The 9,938-nt window shown below is 36.4% G+C and overlaps 1 protein-coding gene across 1 annotated transcript in view; it reads right to left on the bottom strand.

The window, feature by feature from the left end:
- TRAPPC3L (trafficking protein particle complex subunit 3L) overlaps positions 1-4,475 on the bottom strand; it is a 40,251-nt gene extending 35,776 nt beyond the window's left edge. Inside the window, exons 1-2 of the mRNA XM_040474621.1 lie at positions 4,446-4,475; positions 2,413-2,510 (exon numbers count right to left, since the gene is read on the bottom strand). Of these exons, the coding sequence (XP_040330555.1) occupies positions 2,413-2,510; positions 4,446-4,475 (128 nt within the window). The remainder of the gene's footprint in view (positions 1-2,412; positions 2,511-4,445) is intronic.
- Positions 4,476-9,938: the final 5,463 nt, after the last annotated feature.

Genomic DNA, 9,938 nt, shown 5'->3' on the forward strand with positions numbered 1-9,938 from the left:
GCCCGACGCGGGGCTCGAACCCACGAACCGCGAGATCGTGACCTGGCTGAAGTCGGACGCTTAACCGACTGCGCCACCCAGGCGCCCCATGAAAGCATCTTATTGAGATGTCATACTATAGCTGAGTATGTAGCTGAGCAGACACCTTCAACAAGATAGACCTGAGAACTTTCTATCTAGCTGAGGAAATATGACCTTACTGGTGGAAATAAGAAGGAATAGGCTGCTTTTGCTAACCAATAGGCACAAAATTGGTCTTTTAATTTCACAACCACATGTATGTAGACAAGTGAAATGATTTGAACACAACAATAGAAGGCCCACCAAGATAAAGACAGCATGGTGTGTAAAGGGAATATCTGTTCCATGGGGCCTAAAAGTTGGGGGGGGGGGGATAATCGGTAACTGGGTGGTTGGGGGAGACAGATTTAATGTCAGAGTGCTTACTAATTCACTAAGTCTATGAGACACTCTATATTTCTCAGTAGATAGAAATATTCAATTTGGCTTACTTGCCTTCTGAGAAAACTGTTTTGTGATTCTAGCTAGAAAGTTCGCACTAAAAAAAAACTTTTGAAGAACAGAGTATATACTTTACAGAAATGGTTGTACTGCGTTTAAAAAAATGTTTCTGGCGTTTTCTAATCTCTATGCATATCCACAGGCTTGGACAGTGAGGGGTGATAGAAGGCCAAAATGTTACAGTCAGCACAGTAAGTATACACACACACACACACACACACACACATATGTATATATATATTACACACATATATACACACTATACACATGCACATATATACATACCACACACATAGATACAAACTACACACATACACATATAACACACACAAATACATACACGCTACACACACACACACATCTTGCGTTGATCAAAGTGTATGTTTCTGTAGATAGTTTATATATTGAGTTAAAAATGTCAGATGTTTTCAGCAGAAGCTATTAAAGAAATCCAAATGTGAATTATTGCTTTACTTAAGGCAATGCCTTTCCACAGACTCTCAGAATTTATTCTTCAATATTTCATTCATATTTCATATTTGTTAAACTGTGCACCCAAGTGCTAATCAAAGTATGTTTTTTTAGTCAGCCAAATGAGTTTCTTCATTTTCTATATCTGTTTCACAAAACAATGTGAATTTAACATAAGCTACATAAAATGATGTGTACTCCAGAAAATACCGTATCACGTGTTGAAGTATGACTTAAATGTAAATAGGTTAAGCAACTCCCACTATTCCAGACACTATCTTGGGAAGTACTCCTGATTAATTAAGAAGAAATGAAAACTAAGTTATGTGAACCAAAATAAACACAAAACAATAAAAAAGAGCTTTCCAATAGAAAAAGAATAAGCATAGAAAGGAGGTAAACCATGGTTCCAAAAAAAAAAAAAAAAAAAAAAAAACATCTTAACAATATAATATTTATTTTTTTTTTTTTTACATAAAACAAAAAAAAAAAAAAAAAAAAAAAAAAAGCCTTTCAAGCTTTCCTTTATGTTGTCTTTTTTGTTTTCCACCTCAAAACACAACGAGCCCTTTTTAGAAGCCCTAAAATGCTCAACTAGGCTGGATTTCCCCTTCAACCTTTCTAACTAAATCTTCTATTTAGGACAGGTTTTCCAGTCACTGCCCAGTTAGAGTCCTTTTCAGGATCCATAATTAAGAGGTTCCAAAAATGTTGAAAGATATTTTATTATTGAGCAATAATCTGATGGTCGTATAATTATTCTGAGAAAATTAAAGGCTGAATTTGTACAGAAGGAATCTCCATTAATGAAGACAAAGAGAATGGACTTTATTTTAAAAGGAAGAAGTGGGTTTCTCCCTTTAATATATTTTTAAGTAAAGCATAACAATGGTATAAGCATTCAAACAATGAAAACACTACATAGGAAAAAAATAAACCTCTCTTCTACCCATAATCCCTGTCTCCAAGTTCTCTCAGGCAATCGCCATTATTAATTTTTTGCATATCCTTCCATACATGGTCTATACTTATATAAGTATATATTTATATGTTAGAAGGAGTTTTATTAGAACAGAAGACTTCTGGAAAGAATCAAATTTGATGACCCATCACATTGTTGAAAGAACAATCTTAGTTTTACCATACCCTTGCTTACACGTGACTAGCAAAGAAATGATTTCTAATTAAAAAGAAAATGTTCCATGCTTGACTTTCATAGAAAAAAGTTTCCTTCCTGTTACATTATGCTTTATGACAACCCAAATGGCAGTTGTCAGAAATTATGTTCAGCTTTAAAATGTGATTTGTTGAAATATTAGAGCTGGGAAAGCGGAGCAAGCAGTCTTTACAGGTGGACAAAAGGCAGAGGATGTTAAGAAAAAAGTGCACATTCTATGAGAATACAAGACTTCTACTTACATTTTATCTAAATATTTATTCACATCTTCATCTTTTTCATAATCTTTACACAGTTGGGCAACCAGAGCTCCATAGGTGAGGACAAAGAGATCTTTGTTCTAGAGAAAAAAGAATTAGTTTTACTTTATAGGCAAAGCTAAGGGCGACATGCTACTCTATTTTTTTTGACAAAATTTTCCAATGGAAGCAGTCTTTGAGATCATCTGTTCATTTTTTTCTACCCTCCTGCTAATTATTGCAACCATTTTGACTTTTGAGAGTGAGTTGTATCTATATCTGGATACATTGCTGATGAGAAAAAGAGCTATAAAATAAAATAAATTTCTGAACAGGAAAAATCTCTGCATCTATTGCTTACATTCTATAACTTGCAATGTATTTTCATGGAGGAAGTTTTTAAAAAAAATAATTGCTAGTATAAATTTCTGTTGTAGAATGGGCTTTGGTATTGGCCGACCATGTTTCAGTTGGAAGGAATAATTAATTGGGTGAGCCTTCTCATGAATCTGCACAATCCCTAAGGGGTTCCAGATCTGCCAAGGAGACCATCAGCAGGAACCCAACTAGAGCAGCAAATTTGTGAGATGTTACTTTCTTTACACAGTGAAAAAAGGAGAATTTGTACTTTCCTAATAGAACTCCAAAATATGTCCTATTTTCAGAGTGAAGTAAATATGAGAATGACAACTAAGAATAATTTAGGTTTGGTTTAGTATAGGCAGGTAGAAAATAGGGGAAACAGAACACACAAATCTCAGTCAATCCATTTAAAGAAGTCTCTCGGTTTTGCTTCTGCTCTTGAATACTGTCTAAGTAAGGGATGGAGGTATTAGAGATAATCAATTCCAAAGCTCTCAGTCCTACAGAGGAGGGAATGACTTGCCCAACCAGCCATCAACTGGGAGCCAGGGAGGAGCCCGAGACTACAGGCTCCACTTGGACGTAGTGATGATTTCTCAGGTGCACAAGAGACCTATTTGAAGTAGAAGTGGGTGACAGGGAGAGGTAGGGAGGAGAACCACTGTTGGAAATAATCTTATTTTGTGCATAATCTTGTATTATCACGAAAAGCTAAATGTGAATTCCAGGTTAGAAGAGGCGTCTTTACCTCTAGACCTAGACCTAGGTATCTTGGGTAGCCTAATGTGGAGGGTAAGATAAGATCTGATAAGATACATTCATTTTTTTTTTTTTTTTAAGGCACAGGCAGAAATGGCTCAACAAATCAATAAAATTGTTTATTCAACAAAGTAGCTTCTGTAAAACATGATATAATTTTGATCCAAATACTTACAAAATTTGCCCAATACCACCAGAGTCTCCTTCCTTATATGTGGGTTTATATCACAAGAAATGTTTCTTTAATCAGAATGAATATTTGTTATAACTAAATAAGTTGTAAATGGATAGAACCTAAATAGGTGTAGTGAAAAATTGTGTCCATATTGAAAACATAAGTTAAAATGTCCTAAGTGTCTGTAGAATATATGTTAGATATATTAATCAACATTACATCAAGGACTAATACATATATGAGTCAGGTATAATAAAATAATAAGTATATTAATATTTCCAGTAGAAAACAAGAAATGTAAAGCAAGTGATTTTAACAAAAATATTGTTAAACAAAATCACTGAAGGGTCACAATATATTCAATTTTTGTTCTGTTCTCATTTAATTTTAAAAACCTAATCATCCACTATAAGAAATGTCTGTAAATTATACATGAAATATCTTCCTAATGTAAGGAGCCACCACAGAAGATCAATTACTGCTATGTGGTAATACCACAGCATAAAAATGGGCACCAGTGAAGGCAAGAGAGACAGAAAGACTGATAATGTATTTGTTGCCACCAGCAATAAAACAGAAGAATTTGAAAAAGAGATAAAAGGAAATAAAATTATACCCTATTTACATGCCAGAGCTGTAGCATTGTGCTCATTTATAATTATGGCCAACCTGAAATCATGGCATTTGCTTCTTTCTTTTTCTCTCTTACTCTGATGGGTGAGTACTAACTACACTGTACTTGCAGCTGGGTTTCAAGTTCAATACCCATGAGGGCCAGTTTTCTCCATCCCGCTTCCTAGTAAAAGGCTGAACCTTGAACTACATGTCCGGGAGGGTCTCAAATCCATACTACTGATCACAGAAAAGGTCAACATAGAATTTGTCTTCACAGTTTATAAAACAATAAAGACAGTCATTTTCACATACGAAAAATAGAACACCATTAGTTATTTGAGGCTTTGGAGATGTCAGGATAAAAGTATGTTTTAGCTGATATATAAATGAAGGGATTTAGGTGCAGTGTGAAATCTACAATATCTTTTCGTATTTCAGAGCCCCACATAAAAATCAGTCAGGATCCCAGAATGCCAAAGGGGGCACCTGCAGGCATTCCCAACTGGGGTGTGCCAGTTAATCATACAACTCCAAATACCCATAACTGAGATTCCTCCATTTTATCCAATGCTCATCAGTTTCCTGAAATAATTAAAAGAGCTTTAAGTGTAATGATAAATTTTCACTTCTGTAACTTCTAAATGCCTAATAGAGGATTAAAGAGGAATATTTTTCCAAATATAATCTGTAAATAAGTTTTAAAAATAACTCTGAGCTTGGAATATACAGAAAGAACAGTAGCACATACAAAATTATAATGATAGATACATTTAAAACAAGGAAATATATTTCCAAAAGCAATAATCTTTTAATACTGAGTTTCTTGCTGATCTATTCCTGTTAATTTAACACGTAATCAACTATTTTATATACATTTCACTTGCCAGTTCATGAAGTATGAAATACAAAGAATTCTAAGTATGAAATACAAAGAATTGCTTAATCTTTTCATATTTTCCGTCAGAGACAGAAGATACATTTGGCACTGTATAGATCTAATTAGTCAGAAAGGAAAACCCTAAAATATGCATAGAGAATCGATTCTGTTATAAAGTGTTAGAGATCACTGATCACTGTACTATTCCCAGAGGTATCATTTATGATCCAACCCACTAAACACTCCCTTGCTCCCACTGAAAAAAGTCTGTTTATAGTGTCACTTTTTAAAATAAATCAGAAATCACTGAAGAAAATATTTTCTTCGAAGTAGAAGAAAAGCCTCTTTGAGAATATGTTTATAAAAAGATCTTACTATTTTATGGTATTCTGGTCTTCTGTGTGCAGGGCGAGACATTGTGTTGAGAGATGAAGGATGTGATCTTCGATTTCTTTTCTTTGGCTTTTATCTTACAGGTGTATCAATCTCCGTCCTTTGGTTTCCGCAAGTTCCTTTTTGCTTTGAGACAGGAGTGCTACTTCTGCACTCCCCTGCTGTTGCTCTTTGCTGAATTGAAGAGGAAAACAATCACAAGCAGAACTGTCTTGTAGGCACGTCCCTTGCCACCGATCAAATACTGCTTCACTTGTGAGGACAAATTGTAATCTAGAGACATAAAAGCTGATAGTGGGAAGTCAGATCAGAAACACCAGCTACTGAAAATTCTTTAGCCCAAGGGAATATAAGAGTGGTGTTTTGCTCTCATGCCAACACATTGTTCTAAAATCACGAACAGAAACCTTCCCAATCCAAGATAAATCTAAATGTTAGCATTATTCAGTCTTTGTATTGATTGTTGTGTGAATTCGAGACAGGATCAGCAATCTGTACCTACTATGTCTTGGGTTCAAATGTAATAATCAATGACTCTAATGAGTATCACAGACCCCATCTTGTGTGATTCAAAATTCAAATGTATCTGGTATTTTTGTTTTCATAAGCAGCAGTTTTAAAGAATGATAGATTTGGGGTATTGGTATTTTTTCATAAAACTGTTGCTCATAATGAGTGTTCTACAGTTTAATAATGTATAATATTTCTGACAGAGAAAGCAAGCCCTTAGCTTTCTTTTGATAGTTCCTGAGATGTTAGCTATTGAAGGCTCTCTTTATTTATGCAGGAGTATAGACCTTTAAAGTTAAAACAAGAAACTCCCTCATCTTGACAACTGCAGGGTGTGGAGGATCAGAACTGTTCCAGAAATAGAAGCATAAAACTCAGTTTAAGAAAGTAGTTTCCTACTTCTCCCATCTTTACCATCTGAGTTAATTGGCCCTATGTGTTCTAGAAAATTCTTGCTATGCCGTGACAGACTACTCAATACTTTGAAAGAGTGTGGTGTAGTTGAAAGAGCTAGGAGACTTTGGAAGGCTCAGACTAAGCTGCGGTTTTACGATTTACTGGCTGTACGACCTTGGACAAGCCATTTTATTGCTCTGTGGCTCAGTTTCCACATTTGCAAAATGGCAATAATAATGCCCATCTCACAGAACAATCGGAGAATCAAAGAGATAATGTGTGCTATAAAACACATTATAATGCACCATATAAACACTAATTCCTATAGATTTTTCTTGTAGGTGAGTGTTTTGAATGGAATTCTCCAATATTTAAGGTATTTCCATTACTGCCTATGTTTCATGACTCCATTCTCAGGAAAAGTCAGTTTTGCTGGGTGGTGGTGTGTGTGTGGGAGGGCGCTTTTCAGTGGCAGATTCATGACACCTTATATTTATATAAAGTTTACGATTTATAACATGGTTTTCATTTTATCTCATTTTGATTCAATTACCATCTGTGAAGTAGTCAGTACTGTAATCATTACCATTTTATAGGATAAGAATCTAAAAGTCATGTTGAGAAATTTGTTCAAAGTTGGCTGGGTGGTAGGCAACAAAGAGGGATTTGGGCTAAATTTGCTGACTTCAAATCAAAATTTTTTTCTATTGCACACACTCTCATTATGTTAGAGCAAAGATTTTAGAGGCAGACTCACAAAAGCTACTAAGGTGTGATGAGAGAATGTTGCTGAGCCTACTGTGGGGGTAGTTCTGGGTTCTGAGAAAAACCGAGAAAAGCCCTGTGTATTTGGTGGGTGGGGAGTAGTGGTCCTGGAATCAATTTCACTAAACTCTAATGGCTGTGGTATGGTGACATCAGGGCCACCATGATAATTCAGGACATGATGGGTGCATTAGGAAAAGCCAGCTCTTCCTCCAGACTGATTGACCTTCCCCTCCCTCCTGCGTCTTAGGTCAGGACCATAGGGCTTAAGGAAGCAGTCCCTGCCTGGGGTTCCCGTATGAGAACACAATCTGCACAAATACAGCTGCAGCCTCTGGTGCTGGGACACCAGTTTGCTGGTTTTCAGACTGTGAAACCCACTAGCCTTCAGCGGCTCTTATGATCCAAGGAAGCTTGATGTGCCACAGGCTCCTTCTTTCTGTCAGTCTTCACTTAAATAGAAGAAAGTGTAGAGGTTATATTTGTTGTTGTTTTTTTTTTTTTTTAAATTTATGCTTTAATTTGTTTTTGAAAGAGAGAGAGGGAGAGAGCGGGGGAGAGGGAGACACAGAATCTGAAGCAGGCTCCAGGCTCTGAGCTGTCAGCACAGAGCCCGATGTGGGCGGAGCCGAAGTTGGACATTTAACTGACTGAGCCACCCAGGTGCCCCAAGGAGTAGACATTTTATATGTTGGATAGACAGGTGATGGCAAGCTATCTTAAAAAGAAAAAAAAAAGACCATTTGGTTAGAAAGCCCAGAAGAAAAATGATTACTCACGGATGTAATCATTCACAATCATTGACAAGTTACACACAGATACTGTTGATGAAGATTAGTTCTTTCAACTGTAAACAATAAGGCTTAAGAGTTTGTCATCAACAAACTCCTTTACAGCAAGACTTTGATACCTCGATAGTGACTTCTTATCAATCCATGCTTCATTCATCCTTTCTTACAATGTTGCCTGAAAGAGTGGTCTACAATTTCCTTTTCTACTTCCTCACTTCCCACATGCTCTATTAAATGGACTTTTAAAATATGAAATTATAGGGCGCCTGGGTGGCGCAGTCGGTTGAGCGTCCGACTTCAGCCAGGTCACGATCTCGCGGTCCGTGAGTTCGAGCCCCGCGTCAGGCTCTGGGCTGATGGCTCAGAGCCTGGAGCCTGTTTCCGATTCTGTGTCACCCTCTCTCTCTGCCTCTCCCCCGTTCATGCTCTGTCTCTCTCTGTCCCAAAAATAAATAAATGTTGAAAAAAAATTTAAAATATGAAATTATAAACATAAGGAAGACGCGGTTCGTACTACCGAGCTCTACTGAACAAGTTGCTATTTATACTTTAGGCTTTATTGTCAGCAATAAAGCAATACTGATACAGTTGAAATATCCAGTACCCTCCTTAATTCTATTCTGTCCTTCTCAGTTCTGCTATGCAGAACTTGATATTTGTCATTCCTATACATGTTTTTAAATTCTACATATGTTAGTAACCACAAAGACTATGTGGAATCATTTTGTTTTAAAACTTTACAAAATTTCTTATACTGCAGATACTCTATAGCTTGCATTTTCCCTTCCAGTTACTCCTTAGGATTTATCCAGGTCCATAGCTGCCACTCTAGTGAATTTATTTTCCCAGCTTCTTATAGCTGAGGTCAGCAAACTTCTTCTGTAAAGGGCCAGGGAGAGGATATTTTAAGTTTTACAGACATATGGACTCTGTCACAACCACTCAACTCTGCTATTGGGGTGAGAAAGCAACCACAGACAATTCAGGAACAGGTGTGTCCATGTGCGAATAAAACTTTATTTTTAAATACAGAGATTTGAATTTCTTGAATTCAAATTCACGGGTCACAAAATACTAAACTTTTTTTTTTCCCAACCAAGTTAAAGATGTGGAAACCATTCTTAGCTCGCAAACCATAGAAAACAGGCAGTGGGCCACTTTAGTCTCTGAGCCATACATGATCAACCCCTAGTCTAGAGCATTCTATTTCTGTGGCTTATTAATCTGTTTCTTTGTTATTAGACATTAATAATGAAATAGAATGAAAATACCGTAGTGGAATACTACATATATCTTAGATAAAGCTGGCTTGTTCTTCACATCTTTTATATCCTAATGTTTAATCATTTCTTATAAAACTATGTTTAAAATGTCAAAAAGAGTTCTCCTTATAACTCGATCAGTTTTTGCTTTATGTATTTCAAAGTTATGCAGTCACAGACCTACAAATTGGCAATTGTTATATCTTCATAATGGATTGTTCCTTTTATTATGATGGGGTGTTCAAAATGAGCTCTTCTGACACTTTTGACTTTGGTTCAGTTTTGCCTTATATTATGATTCCCAGTTATGTATATTTCAATACCTCTAGTTTTCAAGCTTTGTGTGCAGTCAAGTTTTAGGTGTCACTTGCAAGCAGTGTGACTCTATTTTTTAATCAGTCTGGAGGTGAGTTTGCTCCAGCTTCGGTGTGGTTGTTAGGAGCATGCCAGACCACCGGGGACCTACTCCTGGTTCTTCTGTCATCTCTGTGTGACCCTGCACAATTTCCTTAATCTCATAACACCTCAGTTATCTCATCTGTAAACAAGTTGAGGCTAATATTAGCACCTCATCATAGTTCTTAAAACAGTGACTGGCATGTAGCAAGCGCACAGTAATTGTT

This window comes from Herpailurus yagouaroundi, unplaced genomic scaffold (assembly GCF_014898765.1).
Source record: "Herpailurus yagouaroundi ecotype Mexico unplaced genomic scaffold, PumYag 139, whole genome shotgun sequence".
Lineage (NCBI taxonomy): Eukaryota > Metazoa > Chordata > Mammalia > Carnivora > Felidae > Herpailurus > Herpailurus yagouaroundi.